The following is a 16339-nucleotide window of genomic DNA, read 5'->3' as shown; positions in this document are numbered from 1 at the left end:
CCCTGACCGGGAGAGCGCCGCCACGGGGAGAGCGGGAGGGCGCCCGCTGCGCGAGCGCTGATTGGGCGAGCTGGAGAGGGCGGGGCGAGGCGGAAAAAATCTCCCAATCAAATACAGGGGAGGTGGGACTTAAAGGGACGTACTGAACGAGGATTGGCTGTTCCGGAAGCAGGGCGGGGCTAGGGCAGCGCGCGAAGACTTGAAGAGGTTTCTTACGCGGCAGCGCTGCGACTGCGTCCGACTCGGGCCATGGCGGCTGCTCCCTCTGAGGTGAGTTCGTACCGCTCCGCACGTTCGGCTGGCTGCTATCGGGGGCCTCACAGCTCCTGTGACCGCGGCGCGGTGGAGGGTTGGAGTGGGCACCGAGCGAGACGGCGGCGCCTCCTCAGCTGCCTGTGAGCTGACTCACACTGCCGACTCCCCGCCTCGCTTCAGAACTGCACTTCCCAGCATGCCTAGCGGCGGCGCTCTCTTCCACCTCGCGATGCACTCTGGGAAGCTCATAGCAGCCTATCTCCGCGCGCGCAGGAGGGAGAGGCGCGGTCTGGCCTGGCGGCGCAGTGCACGAAGGGAGGGCGCGCGGGCGGTGCCGCCGTTCGGATGGCGCCTTGTGCCCTCCTTGAGGCGCGTCACACACAGGGGGGATCGGCCGGAGCGCTGTTTGTCTTGTTTTGTCTGTGTGCGAGGTCACCTGAAGCACGATTAGATACCAATAAAGATAGACGGAGTGTGTCAATAAGTGTATAAATAAATGAGTGCCAATAACGCGTGCGTGATCCTATGGAAGAGCTCAGCCAAGGCGTTGGGGTGGATTTAGGCCCCAAGAGCCGTTCGTGCATAAACGCGGTGCTCAGGAAAGCTGCCCTTTGCTTTGTAGCTGCAACCAGAAGAGCTGGATGTGGCTGTGCTGAAGGCCCATGGCGGCGACTCAGGCAGCGACTCAGACAGCGGGCAGGGCAGCGCTGAGCCGCCTTCACCGGGCCGGCCGCCCACCGGCACCGTGTGCCCCCAGGATGCAGGTCTGTAATGGGGCTGCCGGACTTCACACAGGGCTGCCTGGGTGGTGGGGATCTGCTGAGCTGCTGTACAAGGCTAAAGTGCTGCTTTTGTTGCTTAGGGTGTGGCCAGAGAGCTGCAGAAAAGGGGGTTTCGAGGTGTGGAAAGGGAAGTGGTAAACGGGCTCATTTCCTTCCTTTTTATGGTTTGCTTTACCTACTGTGGTTTTATTATTTCAAATTACTGATTTATCAGTGAAGGATTTTCAGTTTTGCCTTTTTTTCCAGCCTTTTGAAGAGGCTGGAGAGGTGGATTTTGAATATTTGATTTCATGCTGATACAACCAATGTCAACGGTTACAGTCATTGACATCTATAAAATTTAACATTTGTAGCTTTATATGTAACCAATTGCTTGTTAACTAACCAGTGGAATGTACTTTTCCATAGCACACATCGCTTCTTTTCTTTTAATATAATTTGTCAGATTCAGAAGAAGAGATTTTTGTAAGCAGAAAAGCAAAAGGCAAGAAGGTGCTTCAGGACAGCGAAAGTGAAGATGGAGAGGATGGTGACTGTTCTGTGCAGAATGACACTCTGAGTGGAGACACAGAAAATGGAGAGGAAAAAGAGGTCACTGCCCAGAAAAACAAGAAATCTCGGATTCGCCAGGCTGTGCTGGACAGCGATGACAGTGACACTGGTGACAATTTGCAAATTGAAAATGTTGACACGAGCAGGAAGTCTGTCTTGTCTGAGAATGAGCTGAGAGAGGAGAGACCACCGAAATCTGGGAAAAAATCCAGAAAGCATAAACACAGTCTTCAAGACGAGGCAGCTGAAAAATCTGTAGGAAAACCTAGAAGAAGAAAGGAGAGGGAGAGAAGAGCTGAGTCCATCAAACAGCTTATAAAAGAGAAAAAGCCAAGCTCAGAGGTACATGCTTTTGGCAGAAAATCTCAGATGCTTTCTGCATTAAATTACATGTATAACAGTATTATTATTTTGTTTCAATGCTTCTGCATCCTTTGTGTCCTCATTACTACAACAGATAGGGTCTGGTATCCACAAGGACTATTGAGAGTCCTGTGTATTTTAGGGAACGCTGCTCCGTGAATTTAGTTTATCTGTTCTGCAGAGCTCTGAAGTGAACGTGCCTGGCTTACAGGGCACGGAAGATTCTAGGCTAAGTTTGGCATACACTTTTTCTAAGTTTCCTTGAGATCTGTTGACAGTAATCTTAAATGCAAGTCAAAGAGGAAATCCTGGAACAAATAATTCAAATATTTTCTTTTTAGGGCCAGCAGGTGGCTGGTGGTGAGAGGTTTCCTTTTAATGACAGTGGGTGTCTTCTTGATGACAAAGAACTTTTCGATAATGGCTTAGAAGAGGAAAACGATTCCTTCCCAGGGGATGAAGAGTCAATAGAGTCAATACGAGCAGCAGTGAAAGAGAAAATAAAGCAATACAAGGTATAGCAACATAACATTGTTGGATACTAGCAGGAAGCATTTTATTTGAGCATACGTGAAACCGTTTGACGATTGTACTTTTTACAGTTGTAACAGGGTAAAATAGTCCTCAGGTTTTTGTTCTTTAAGGTAGAGGAAAGTGGTATTGGAAAGTTATAAGGCTACAGTAGAAGCTTTGGAAATCTGCCATAGTGTTACACAGGATTTGTGCTCGTTGATGAGAATGTGTGCAGATCCTGTTTTGATGACCAGTTATGATTCTGTGATTATATATTTTGACCTGTTTGCCCTCACTGTGCCTATCTATCTATCTATCAAACAAATGGATCTCTCCTTTCTGCACTGTAGAACAAAGAAGGGCTTTCTGAGGACCAAGGCTACAAACGTGTCTTTGATGATGATAATGAGGAACCTGCATTAAAAGAACCAAAAAGGAAGGTGAAGTATTTTGTTTGTTACAGTTACTCAAACCATTGGGAGTTTTTTGTGTCTTTTCAATGCTATCCGATGTTTTTCTTGGTTTGCTGTTTTGCTATTTCATTTAGTTGTTTTGTGCTGCTTCCTTGTAACTTGAAAGAGGAAAAATAGAATAGAGAATCCCAAATTTTCCATTCTGACTTCAGATTTCTTTTCTTTTCTTAAGGAGCGGAAAGCAGCAAGGTTGAGTAAGGAAGCCATTAAACAGCTACACAGTGAGACCCAGCGGCTTATTAGAGGTACAGCTGAATTTTTTTTTAGTATGTAGTGGGATTGAAACTAGTAAGAAATTCAGGGGAGAAACAGAAAGGATTTGTCTGAAAGAACAGATCTTTCTTTTACCTGGCATTAGTTATTTAGGGTTGAAGAGTAAAAGACTGTTTTTAATCAAGGACCTTTTTAAAGGTATAAATGCCTTAGATGACTTCAGTTTTTCTTGCACCTTGTTTCTCTGGTAGAATCATCTGTGTCTCTCCCATACCACGTGCCTGAGGCCAAAAGCGTTCACGAATTCTACAAGCGTAGATCTCGACCAGTGTATGAAGGAAATGCCATGGCATTGCTGAAGTAAGGACTTAAACCTTCCTCATGTATTTCCGTAAACATTTAGGATATCCCAACTTAGCTTCTGGGGGATGAGCAGGCTTTCTTGTGGGCTGCAGGGCTGTCTCACATGCACGCCTGCTTTTTGTGCAGTCACTGTTGCTGGTGAGCCTTAAAAGGAAACTACTGCTTTTTTGTTAGAGTCTTCTGATGCAATAAACATCTGGAAATACCTTGTTTTGAATAACATGTAGGGAAATACTCAGGTAGGTGTAAAATCTGTTAGGAATTTGTTTATATAGAACAGTGTAGAGAAATTGTACTAAGCTTTTCTCAAAATGAAGTTTTCCAGACTTTTATCCTTCACCTTTTCTTACGCATCAATGAGAGAAAATTATTTTCTTCTCAATTTGTTCTCAGCCTTTCCTCTCCTTTCCTGATAGCCACAGATGATGTATTTCTTCCTGCCTTCGTTAGGTCCACTAAATATCAGTTCACCCTAAATGAAGAAGCTGCAGGCACGAAGACCTCAAGCACAGATTGCAAAGATGGGCCAACAGAAGGTGATCAATCAGCAGCTAATGAGCCAGAAGCAAACCTTGGTGGAGACATGGATACTGCTGCCAGAGATCCTCTCCTTGGTGTGGGGGAGAACTTGACAGGAAACTGTGCTGAAAAGTCTGGAAAGAACACTGATGATTCTCACAGTGCTGTAACAACTGCCAGGGAAAGAGAGGAACAAGAATCAGTGCTAAGCACCGATTGCAGTGAACAGAAAGAGAGTGAAATTCCTCTACCAGTTGGAGGCAGTGCTGTTGAGCAAAGAGATGAAACAGCACCAGGCCTGGGAAACAACCAACAGGTGGGGCCTGGGTTGGCAGCGCTGCCTGAAAAAGTGAAGAAGTCCAAATTGGAGAAACTCCGTGAGCTGGGAATCGATTTGACCATCAAGCCAAGAATCTGCTCTGGCAATGAATCTTTTATAAACCTCGATGAATCTGAGTTGAATAAAGGTATGGCTTTTATTTTTGTAATACTATCAGATCTTAAGTATGCAGAGCGAAGCTGAATTGAAAAGGAAAACCTCTTGAGAAATGTTCAGGTGTCAGAGCAGAGTCAGGCATGTTTTCTTACCAGTGTAGATTCTTGTGTGTTTCCATTAACTGATGCTGGAAAGGGCAATTCTGATTCCTTAATATTCACGTGCTTGAAGGAATGCTTACCCCAGCTCTTTGTTGATGAGCCATTAGTCTTAAATATATTTGTTAACAGAAACTTAGGGATTCCTGGTGGCTGGAAGTGTAGAGTTGAGTTGTTGTGAGTACATCGTACTCAGTGGGAATGTCATTTAGTACTACTTCCTGCAAAAATATTCTGTCATGATTGATTATTAGTCAAATTGTTTTACAACTACCAAAATGTCTGAGGTTTACAGTTTTTAATTAATGCCTTTTGAAAAAATTTCAAGACCTGCTCTCGATACAAATTTAATACTATCAAATTAATCAATTAATTTGCATGCAATCAACATGTATTTAAAGATTTAGAAGCCTTGAAGGCACGTTTCTTGAAGCACACTCTTCAAACTTCGAAACCCAAAGTAGAAAGGACCATAAACATGAACATTATTCGTAAGGAAACCACGGCTGAAGGAAAGGAGGAACTAAAAGCAGACGTGGTGCCAGCAGTTTTAGCTGCAGAGAGCCTGGATGAAGCAGTGCACACAAAGCCAGGTCAGTTTGTGGGTTGTGATGATTGATTGGAAATCACCCTGTTGTTTTTTTTTTCCCCTGTTTCCCCTTCTTCTAATGCTGCCCACAAAAAAGAGATGAAGGAATGTTTTTCTAATGTGTATCCTGTTGGTTTGGTTTGGTTTGGTTTTGAAGAATCTTAATAGACCTCATAAATAGCACTGGTCAGTGTTGATCAGGTTGTCACAGTCAGATTTTTTGTGACTGCTCTGAATTTCTCCCCATCTTTACCAAACTTTTACATAGCCATATGTGCATGCTGTTCTCCCTTCTAAATGTAACTCTCAGGCTCCTTGTGAGCTATTCTTACTTCGTAGATCTCTTGTGCTTCCTTAATTCTGTATTGCAGCTCCTAAATATATATATTTGCAAAGAAAAATATATGTGGAATGTGACTCTCCCAGGATCTATGAAAAGAAAAATAAATTGTTTGGGCATTCCTATGGGCATCACTATTTTTAGCTGCTCACAATTATTTCGTGTGCTACAGCACATCTGCCCATGGAAAGCACTGTCTCTCTACATTGAATTTATGGAAGCTAACTCTCCACCTCTTCCAGCTGACAAACAAATGAGAACATTTGCAAATGAGTCTGTTTTAAATAGCCTTGATACGTGTGTAGTGGCACTGGATGGGATGCTTGGAAGTGGCAAAGTAAAGGATTCAGTGCAGTGCATCTGATGTATGGATTCATTCACTGTCCAGGTGAAAAGCTGCAAGTGCTGAAAGCAAAACTGCAGGAGGCCATGAAGCTCCGCAGGACTGAGGAGCGCCAGAAACGGCAAGCGTTGTTCAAACTGGATAATGAGGAGCTGCTGGAGGAGGAGGAGGAGGAGGAAGAGATGACAGATGAGTCTGAGGAAGAGGAGGAAGGCGATCATGAGGTCTGTGGGCAACATATCCACGTAACCCACTCTTATTCTCAGTTCTGATTCTCCTCAGTGAAAGCAGACTCCTGCACACTACTACTGTTGGCTGATTGCCACTAAATCTTCTTAGAAAACACCAAAAAAACCCTATGGTTATCTTGTACAGATTTCTTAGTATTTCAAACTGAATTTATTAGTATTTATTTGCCTAAAAAGCATTAAAAGCTAACATGTACAACAATTTTTGGTGTGGCTCATATAAATGTCTGGCCTTGTTCCTAGCAGTGGACAATTTCTATGGAATGTATGCATACCTGTCTGACCTGGGGTGGAGTTTGCCACAGATTTTTGTTTTTAGAGAGGGTCAGAATGATGTGCCCATCTTGAGCACTTCTGGACTGTCTCAGAGTCCAATGGGGTATGGAAGAACTGGGTGTCGCTCAGTGTTCTCCTCCATGTGTTAGATAAAAAACTTGCAGGAAGGGTGACAGCTCCAAGAATAACCACAGTGTATCTGCTGTATTTGGGGATGTTCTTTAGGCTGTGGAATCTCTGCTTGATGAGGCAGAGGAAGACAATGAAGATTTGGAAGAGAAACAAGTTGAAGACGGTGACAAAGAAACTGACAGAGAGTCAATTGATGGAGAAAAGGTGGAGCAATCTGCAGACTGTGCTTCTGTTCCCAAACTGCCTTCAACTGAGTCTACGTTGATGCTCTTCAAGGACAGCTCCTCCAAAATGGGGTAAGATGACAAAACTTAGGAAATTGTTCCTGAGCAATAGATATTTTAGATGTCATAGATATCATTATGATTATCTAATAGATCTTTTGATACCTCGTTCCTTGCAATTAGGTGTGATAGCTAATGGCACTTAATCTCGTGTATGTTAACAAATACCCTTCATGTAATTAATCACAGGTACTCCCTTGCTGATGAGAAACACGAAGGTGAAGATGCTGCAGACAAAGATCCTGCCAAGTTAGGTAAAGCAGAAGTGCTGTGTTAGCTTCATTTTTATTTTTGTCACGTGGCACATGCAGGTATTTCTATGTGGGGTTTGTTTCTGGCTCTGCTCTGATCTCATCAGCTGTGTGTTCGCGTGGCGTCGCCATGGAAGTTAGGAATTAAAACTTAGGAGAGCATAGAGAAAAAAAAAAAGGAGGAAAGTAAAGAGCTGGGAAAAAAAAATGTGAACAATCAAAATGCAGTAAGATTAAATTCAGTTTCCAAAAGTGCAATGCGAAACCTTTATGGAAAGAAATCCAAACTAAGCATAAAATCATGAACTCTTTGCAAGGTGTCAGTGCTGTGAAGTAGTACCTGGGGATTACTGGACCACAAAAGAGAAAATAAGCATTATATTAAACTTTCTTTTCAGAAGATGATGATTCATTTTCTCTACCAACACCAGCAAAAGAGAATAGCCACAACAGCAGCTTTGAGTTGATTGGCTCCATGATTCCATCCTACCAGCCCTGTAACAAACAGACGTCGCGTGGAGGGAACTTTTTACCTGCAGCAGGAGGTTTCAGGTCACCTTCCCCAGGTTTTTTCAAAACAAGTTTTATCAGCTCTGCTTCCAAGGTGAGGCTCCTCCTCCTGACTGTGTCTCACATGAACACCATGAATAAATGTATTTTATCCTGCCATGTTTTTGGAAAAAATAACACAAGGAGAAGGCATCTAGCCAAATGCAATTGTGTGAGTAAGATTTCAGGCAAGCAAATGTCCCTGGAGTTTAAAATGTCTCTAAAGCCTCAAAGAGAAGATGCTGTAATCTGATTTTTGATCTCTGCTTTAAATGTATTTGCACAGCATTTGACTTCAGCGCAACTTGGAAATCCTTAACTTCTTTTTATCCCTAAAAATATTGTAAATGTTTTATCTGGTTCTTGCTTTTGATTTCTAGGATTGCAAAGTAATTAATTTGTTTACTTAACCTTCTTTTGCCTAGAGCTCGGGAAAGATGTCTGAGCCCTCTCTTCCCATAGAAGATTCCCAGGACCTGTATAATGCCTCTCCTGAACCAAAGAGTTTGTTTCCAGGGGCTGGAGAATCCCAGTTTCAGTTTTCTCTGGAAGATGACACCCAGAGCCAGCTGCTTGATGCAGATGGGTAGGTTACAGATGTAAAGGATGATATTTGGTGCCCTTTCACAGAGGTAGAACATACAGGACAGCAAGATTTTGCTAACTGCAGGCTTTCTTTCAGGTTCTTGAATGTTGGACAACACAGAACTAAATACCAGTCCTCAAAGCACAGGCTGACTCTAGCCAGTATGGATGAGAATGCAATGGATGCCAACATGGATGAATTATTGGACTTGTGTTCTGGGCAGTTCAGCAGTCAAGCCGAGCACGGGCCGAGTAGCAGCAGCAGCAAGAAACAAAACATGGAAGAACTGCTCCATCTTTGCTCTGGGAAATTTGTGACTCAGAGTATGTCCTGGATTCTGTCCCCAGCTCTGCTGCTGGCTGGGTTTCTGAGCTTTACACTAACACACGTTTCAGTTCTGGGCAATAACGCAGAACGTGGAACTTGAGAGACTTCTCAGAGCTGTGAGAATTTGTTGGTGCATGCTGGCTGTCATTTCTAAGATGTTCTCCAACATTCCAAAAGTTAAAGTGTATCTGTCTAGTAAGTTGTCACCTCACTGTTTTTCTTGTAGCAGATTCTCCAACGTGGGCATCATCAGTTTCTTCCAAGGCAGAAAAGGACAGCGACTTGGAGGACCCAATGGCAGAAGCACTGGCACTTTGTTCAGGCTCCTTTCCCACAGACAGGTTAGCATTATTCTTCAGGGATTTACAGAAGCTTGTGGTGGCAGTTGTCTCACTTCACTCATTTTCCCCTAGGGAAGAAGAAGATGAGGAGCACGAGGAGCTTGGTGACTTTCAGCTTGTAACAGATGACAATGCTTTTGAGAGTGAAGAGGTACGAAGGTATAAAGCGAAGCAGAATGATGTGGCATTCTGACTCAGAACTCAGCTTATCATTTTTTAAATATATTTATCAATGCAAAATACAATGGCATCCAGAACAAGTTAATGGAAAAAAAGAGAGAGCAATTTAGACCATCTAAAATGTCAACTTAAGATCCAGAATAGCATAATATTAACAAAGTAAATCTTTTTTAATTTCCCTGCTGTTTTATTCTGTGTTTATGGACTGAAGGACAGAAGAAGCTGTCGTCACAAAGCAATCCACTTTTATCTAAAACTTCCTTTCCATAAACTCTCACAGGATGAAAAGAGTGGAGATGATGATGGTGAAGAAGCAGAAGTAAGTGATGAAGAAGAACTACTGAGACGCAGAGAGGGCTCGAAGAAAAAGCTGTAAGTGCCAGGGGTTGTTTTTTGCACTGATGCTGCCAAACTGCACAGGTTAACAGTGCTGCTGGTTGGCTGGAGAGGATTTCCATTGTAATTTCCATTACAGAGGGAAATGGAAAGGTCAGGATGAAAGCAGTGCAGGAATTTCTTCACCAAAATGGGGTCGCAGTGCATCTCTGTCATTTTCCAAGTCTTGAGGTCTTTATTCATTCTAGTAGACAACACATCTTGGTGACAGTTATCATCTCACATTTGGCAAGCAGTTGACAAGCAGTCTAGAGCATGACAATAATCTGGGGGCGTTGTGTGTTGGCAGGCTCAATATGTAAATGTGCAAGAACTTTCAGGTCTTGTGAGTCATGATTTCTCTTTGAGAATATGTGCTGATCTTCCATCCAAAGATAGAGCTGACTTTCAGAGGACTTATGTGATGATAATTGATCTACCAAACTAAACTCTTCTACCATTCTTTGACAGAAAACTGGAGGATTTCATGGAAGATGAGGCAGAGCTGTCAGGGAGTGACGTGGGAAGTGAGGATGAGTATGATGGAGAAGACCTGAATGAATATGAAGAAGAGGTTATTGACGAGGACCTCCCTAACGAAGCGGAGTTAGAAAGTCAAGTACAGAAATTACACATGTCAGTGGCCACACTGGTGTTCATTTGTGTGCGTGGCTGAGGTGATGGCTTAGAAGTGATGTGCACTGAGCCTCTGCCTTTTGTTTGCCCTGATAGGAAGGCAGTGCTTGATGCTGACAAGCGTGAGTTACGCCTGTACCAAGAGAGGTACCTCATTGATGGTGACCTGCACAGCGATGGGCCTGGCAGGATGAGGAGGTTCAGATGGAAGAACATAGGTGCCTTTCTGATCCGTAGATGGGAGTTGGGATGGAAGCTTGGAGAGAAGATGTATGGTTTTTTTCTTTTTTCTAGATGATGCTTCCCAGATGGACTTGTTTCAGAGGGATTCTGATAACGAAGATGAAAATGAACAGTTTGATGAAACAGAAGTAAAATGGAGGAAAGAGAGATTTGAACGAGAGCAGTGGCTTCGTGAGCAGGTACCAGCAGGGCACTTCATTCAGTCCTTCTTTGTAGCATTACCAGATGTGACATTCTGGAAAAAACCCCATTCATAGATTGATCTTTATTTATCATAGACGTGGCCTACTGACATTACTGAATGAAGTGCTCATTCCTAATAAGAGCTCTTTCAATTTCACAAAATATCTTCTCTCTGCTACAGAAGGAAAAAAATAAAGAGCAGGAGGAGGAGGAGGAGGAGGAAGACATTGGGGAGGACAGTCAGTTCATGAAACTAGCCAAAAAAGTGACTGCAAAGTCCCTGCAGAAGAGAGGTGGGCTTATCTTTTTTTTCTTTTTTTACTGAAGTGACAACCAAAGAAGAGAGCTTAACTTCCAGTCATGGTTAGCTGGTCTCCAGGGAACAAGGCTGGGGATCAGCAAGCCCCAGTACCTTGTTTTCTTACACCAGCCCAAGGTTTTGTCATTTGAGCTTCAAAAAGATAAAGACAGAAAAGCATCAACCTGCAAGCTTGTTAGTAGTTGTGTGTACTTAAGAAATACTTTGTTACCTCTGGAAAACAAGTGCTATGGAGTGAAAGTCAATTCCTCTGCATCTTTTAGTCTCATCCTTTGTCATCTTTTAAATCACAGGTCTAAGAGATGTGTTTTCTAGCAGCTTCTCCAAATATCTGCACATAAGGAAAAACTGTAAGGTCCTGAAAATGCATTCAGGTTTTCCCCCATTGGAGTAAAAGCACGACTCTCACGTGTGCAAAATTGTCTCAAAACCAAATTTTCCCTTCTAAATACTGATTGCCAGAGCAATCTTACCAGCTGTGCAGCTCATAGTGTAGCTCAGTGCAGCTTGTTGGGGTTTTTCTGTCTGCATTATGTTGTCAATTCTAAATTCCTCCGTTTGATATAAAGTTATATTCTTCCAAACTAAGTTCACAAACTGATGTTCTCCTGTTTGTGTCTGCTAGCAAGCCCTGCAGTAGTGGTACAAGATGCAAAGCTGTTGCCCACGAACCCATTTGAAGCATTCAGACCTGCCAGTGACATCCAGGTTGGTATTGGTTCTGGAAGGTGGCATTTCCAAACTGCATCTGTAGGACACTGGAGTCAGCTGAGCCTGGATTCCAGCTATGACTGGTTTGTAAGATAGTGAGGAAATAGTGGTAGCAATAACATTTTGGTACACAATATTCTTCTCTATTGAGGGTAATCTGCTGCTAAAAAGAGCTGTCTTGTTCATGTGAGTGGTTAATGCAACATTTCTTTGTTCTTCAGATTAAAAATGGGTCTCTCTTGAACAGACCCAAAGATATCCTTCAGAAACTAGCAGCAATGTCAGATCTTAACCCAAATGCACCTCGGAACTCCAGGAACTTTGTGTTTCACACACTTTCCCCAGACAAGAATGAAGAGGCAAAGGAGAAATCAAAACATCAGGTGAAGATCTGTGTACAATTGTGCTCCATTTCTGCAGCTTATTTGAACATGCAGACACCAAACACTGCCAGGCAGTTGGGAGCGCCGCTGTTTGAAATATTCTCTGTGATTGCCTGCAGTGCAGCAATGTGATCTCACACCAAATAATTCTGTTGTAGTTCAGAATTTAATCTTGGAGTGCTTCACGTGTGCTCTCTTCCTCTGCAGGTGGCAAAAAGAGGTCCTTCTGCAGCTGTAACTTCTCTTGCCAAACGGCCCAGGGTTGACAGCACAGAGCAAACGAGTCGAAGCCGAAGCATATTCCAGTACTTGGAGAGCTGAATGTTTTTGTGTAAGGCCAGAAGTTACACCTTGTCTCTCTGTCAGTTGCAGGCTGATCTGCAAATCTCTGCCAGCAATCATCAGGAAGGTAAACAAACTGCTGTACGTTGTTCTCTCTGCTCCTGCTTTCTTCTTCCCAGTGCTTTCCAAGCAGTGGTCAGGTTTGTTCCCGTTTCACTCAGCACTCCATGGCAATTGGGAGCACAAAATCCATGCTTGGTTCGGAATGAATGCAAACTTGGTCTAAGCATTAAGGCAACTTGCACAGCTGTGAGATTCTGTGAGGATGCTGTTCGTGTTTCAGTGTTACATTTTCATCTGGAAATGTGTGGTAGGTGTGATGCAGGAATGCTGCAGTTAGCTCGAGGCACAGATGCAGTGTTAGGTAAGAAGACAGCAGCATTAATTACGTTGGGATGCACATTGTTTGCACTTACAGCACTAAGGAGCCATGGCTTCCTTCAGTGTGTTATTTTCTGTTAAGCATTTATTAGCTTCATAAGTTCAGAAGCTCTAATTTACATTTGTAATTTATGTATTAAAAAAAAGGGCCCAGCCTTTCATGAGGCAGCGTGACAGGAATGTCTTCCACATTTCCTTTTCATATTCATACGCATGCATGTGAGTAACAGATGTGGGAGAGGAAAAGGAGATGTGGAGCTTTACTTCTTCATTTCTGCTTTTTTTGCCCAACTGAAAAGTGGTGGAAATCATCTCAGCCCTGATTTTCACCCACGCTGTGCTCTTCCTCACAAATAATCTGTTTCTGAACAGCAAGAAGTGAAGAGCCCTCTCTGGAAGGGGAGGGGGTTGGAATAAAGATCCATTACTCACAGCCATTCTGAACAGTGTGAAAGAAACTTGAGGTGGAATATACAGCATTTCTGGCCTTTCTGAGGAGATGCTGAGCGTGTTGAAATTAGCTGCCATGTTATGGTAGCACAGTGGCCTGCTCTGTAGAACTAAAGGCAGCTTCACATCCTGAGGTTGCTCGCTGTCAGAGAATTGTGTGCATTTTGTAACTGAAGCATATGCCCAGAGTGTCGTGTAAAATATTTTACTGTATATTGTGTTTATAAAGAACTTTGGTACCAATTGCAGTGCAATTTCACAATAAAACAGGTTTTTAATGTACAGGATTTTACTTGGCTGTGTGCATGGGTTTGGTTTGTTTTGTTTTTTTCCCCCCAAAAATGTTAACCTCTGTTTTCTTCTGTGGTTGTTTTCTTTTTTCTCCATTGCTTCTCATGTATCCACAGCTGAGGCCATGGCAAGGAACAGCTGCAGTGCCACTGGAATACAACAGAACAACCCCCTGGTGTTTACTGGGGCATAAATTCTCAGATCCTCAAGTCTTTGACTTAGGTTGTCTTCTTAGGGCTAAGAACTCCATGCAAATACGTTTCTTTTTGCTGCTTCAGTGGTTTTGGTTTTGTTCCTGGATAAAACTCACCTCACCAGAGGCTCAAGGCCTGCCTGCACTGCTCAGACCTGGGTTTGAATTTGGCCTAGGTGTGGCATCTCCGTCCAGCCTCTCAGAATAGCTGGGTTTGGTTTTGTTTTCCTCAAATATCCCTTGAGGTTGCATGTAGAGCAAGGCTGGAATTCATTCCAGCTGGGCAGGCTGCTCCTGGCGATGCACATGCAGTCACTTGGCTTCTGTAGTGAGCAGAAGCTGCTTTTCAATGGAAAACAGCTCAGTGCTTTGTTTCCAGCTGGGATGGTGGCCTTGTGTCAGCTGAAAGCCCTCATACTGGGGCCAGAAGTGAGAGTGCAAAGGGTGAGCAGTGCTGCACATGGGGGCCTGAGCTGCTGAGTGCTTCCAATTCAGGAAATGAGGAACTGAAGGTGAGGTGAGAGGGGCAGCACAAACGTTTTGTGTCAGATGGCCTCTGAAGGACGGCGTAACTGAAAGGTTTCCTAATGTACAGTTAATTCTCTGCAACAGTCGTTTGCACTGGTTTCTATGTTGTGCAAATTCAGCAGGTTTACTGGACAGAAACGTTGAAAGCTGCAAAATTCAGCATCTTCTATTAATGTTGTCAATCTGCCCACCACTAGGGAGCAGCAAGAGAATGCTCTTCCCCGAGCAGAAGAGGAAGGGCTTACAATTAAAGCTCAAACTATACTCTGACTCAAAGGGGAATTGTTGCAGTTTTCCACGCTCTGTGATGTTGCGAAGAATTCAATTAGCCTCTTCCCTAATTAGACTTGTAATTGCTGCATTTTTGCATTAGATGGATTTAAAAGCCCAGCTGAGGAAGAGCACCTTCAGAGGCTGTGCCACGGGGCTCTCGGTGCCCTGCTCAGCCTGCAGCAGCCACAGAGCTGTTTGCTTTGCTGGTCCTTCTGGGCAGAGCTGACCTCCAGGAAGATTTTTTGCTTGGGTCAGAGCTGAGCAAAATACTATGGGGCCCAAAGAGCTGCAACACTGGCCTGTATTCCATTGGAAGGCTTCTGGTGATGGCTGCTCAGAACAAATATTTCCCCCACCGCGGTGTTTCAGGAGGTTGGGGTTTGTTCAGTCCTGCTGTTCCCTGCTGTGTGATGCTTGAGCAGCTCCTGGTGTGGGAGGAATCCTGCACTGGGTGCAGTGCTGGAGGAGGCAGCAGTGAGGGGCTGCTCTGCATCCTCCCTGCACCCAACCCCAGCCGTCTGGCACCACGTTGGCTCCGCTTTGCCTTCTCATTTTCAAGAATCGATTCTGTTCAGCCCTCCTGGCACTGACTGCACTGCTGTTAACAGGGAGAGAAATCTCCCTCTGTTGCTGCAGGGAGCGCCGAGAGCCGTCCAGGCTGGGGGAGGAAGAGCTGGATGCTGGGCCGAGCAGAGAGCAGCAAAAGGGTGGGAATGAAGGGCAGAGGGGTGGGAAGGAGAAGCCCACAGCCATAGGCAGGGCAGCCAAGGGCAGAACTCTCAGGAGCACCTGCAGGAATTGCTCCTGCTGCTCGGTTCCTTGCTTTTCCCATCTGATTGTATCTTGGGCTCGTTCCTAGCAGTCGTGGCTGAGATTTGAGATGTGTTTTTGTCTTTGTGTGAGAGCCAGCTCTGGCTGGCATGCATGGTTTTCATCCTCAATAAGGAGCTGCGTGAGCTGTGCCTTCCAGTGCGACTCCTGCACTGGGTGCTGGGCACAGCACTGCCTGCTGGGGCTGTGAGGAACCTGAACAGAGGGAAAGAAACTAAAACAGAACTTAAGATCAAAGGGAAGGAACGGCCCTGCACTAAAGGTTAACATTGCAGACACGTTTGTAATCACTGCCTTTGTTGCTGTGCAGCTCCGTGGGGCTCCAGGCACTCACTGCATCATGTCTTCTTTTCCTCTTTTAGCCAAGAGACCGAAAGGAAGAGAGTGAAAAAACTGTTTGTCTTGTCTAATTTAATTTATGTTATTTATCAAACAGACAGGTTATTTGGGAAGCCAGATGGACCCGGGCTAAAATCATCTGTATTTCCAACGTGTGAAAAATGATGTCAGAGTGGACACCTGAAGAGAGGCTGTGTGTGTGGTGGGTGCTGAGCACACAAGCCGAACCTCAGCTGCCCCAGATCCCCCATCAGCTGTCCCAGAGCCAGTGTGAGGATTAAAGGGCAGGAAGAGCAGAAAGAGCCCCAGGCACCACTCACATGTGGACAGGGATGGCTTTGGAGCAGCCCTTGCTGGCTTTTAACCCTTGTTAGGGGCTGCACCCATTCTTCAGGAGAGATGAATGGAGCACAGCTCTGGGCCCAGGGAAATGCCTTTTGCTTGTGTTTGGTTTCGGAACAGGCTCATGATGTGCTCTGTGTTCAGCATCCCTCTCTTTTCCTTCAGGTTTTCCCCCTTAGAAAAGGGGGCACGGAAAACAGAGCAGCAGAAATAGGAAGAGGGCAACACTGGCTCTTGTCTGATGTGGAGTCAGGATTGAAGACGTTGGGGAATGCAGTGTGCTGGGCTGAGAGGAAAAACAGGGGCTGAAGGGCAGCTGAACTGGGGGTTGTGGGGCTCCGTGTGAAATACCCCCAAGCCTTGGGGAGCAAGGCTGCCTTTATTGGGTGAGCTGCAAAACAAAACTTGTTCTGTGCCAGCTATCGGTCATTAGCACTAATGCTAAC

At 44.6% G+C, this 16339-nt stretch overlaps 1 protein-coding gene across 4 annotated transcripts; it reads left to right on the top strand.

The window, feature by feature from the left end:
- Window positions 1-76: 76 nt before the first annotated feature.
- Window positions 77-13388, top strand: CLSPN (claspin). Of its 4 annotated transcripts, none has more exons than XM_052698635.1 (25): window positions 77-270; window positions 878-1019; window positions 1483-1931; window positions 2294-2467; window positions 2816-2905; window positions 3111-3183; window positions 3403-3511; window positions 3965-4500; window positions 5029-5220; window positions 5945-6123; window positions 6649-6851; window positions 7029-7093; window positions 7522-7694; window positions 8065-8225; window positions 8322-8548; window positions 8779-8893; window positions 8966-9044; window positions 9354-9445; window positions 9920-10084; window positions 10181-10302; window positions 10379-10506; window positions 10692-10803; window positions 11455-11537; window positions 11762-11923; window positions 12131-13388. In XM_052698635.1, the coding sequence occupies exons 1-25, from the start codon at window positions 250-252 to the stop codon at window positions 12242-12244; spliced, it is 3966 nt and encodes a 1321-aa protein (XP_052554595.1). In that variant the 5' UTR covers window positions 77-249; the 3' UTR covers window positions 12245-13388. The 4 variants fall into 4 exon arrangements, with proteins under 4 accessions (XP_052554595.1, XP_052554594.1, XP_052554593.1 ...); XM_052698634.1 differs by having other exon boundaries at window positions 7492-7694; XM_052698633.1 differs by having other exon boundaries at window positions 7489-7694; window positions 8782-8893.
- Window positions 13389-16339: the final 2951 nt, after the last annotated feature.

The sequence above is a fragment of the Tympanuchus pallidicinctus genome, unplaced genomic scaffold (genome assembly GCF_026119805.1).
Source record: "Tympanuchus pallidicinctus isolate F22 unplaced genomic scaffold, pur_lepc_1.0 scaffold33, whole genome shotgun sequence".
Taxonomy (NCBI): domain Eukaryota; kingdom Metazoa; phylum Chordata; class Aves; order Galliformes; family Phasianidae; genus Tympanuchus; species Tympanuchus pallidicinctus.
Note: the sequence above shows the minus strand (reverse complement) of the source record. Positions and strands in the feature narration are given on the sequence as shown.

What these genes read in the sequence shown, in the direction of transcription:
- CLSPN (XM_052698632.1), top strand. Translation starts at nt 250, where the DNA reads ATGGCGGCTGCTCCCTCTGAG. An exon ending in AATGCCATGGCATTGCTGAA is followed by an intron (nt 3,512 to 3,964) that starts GTAAGGACTTAA and finishes TGCCTTCGTTAG; the next exon opens with GTCCACTAAATATCAGTTCA. An exon ending in CAGCTGCTTGATGCAGATGG is followed by an intron (nt 8,226 to 8,321) that starts GTAGGTTACAGA and finishes GCTTTCTTTCAG; the next exon opens with GTTCTTGAATGTTGGACAAC.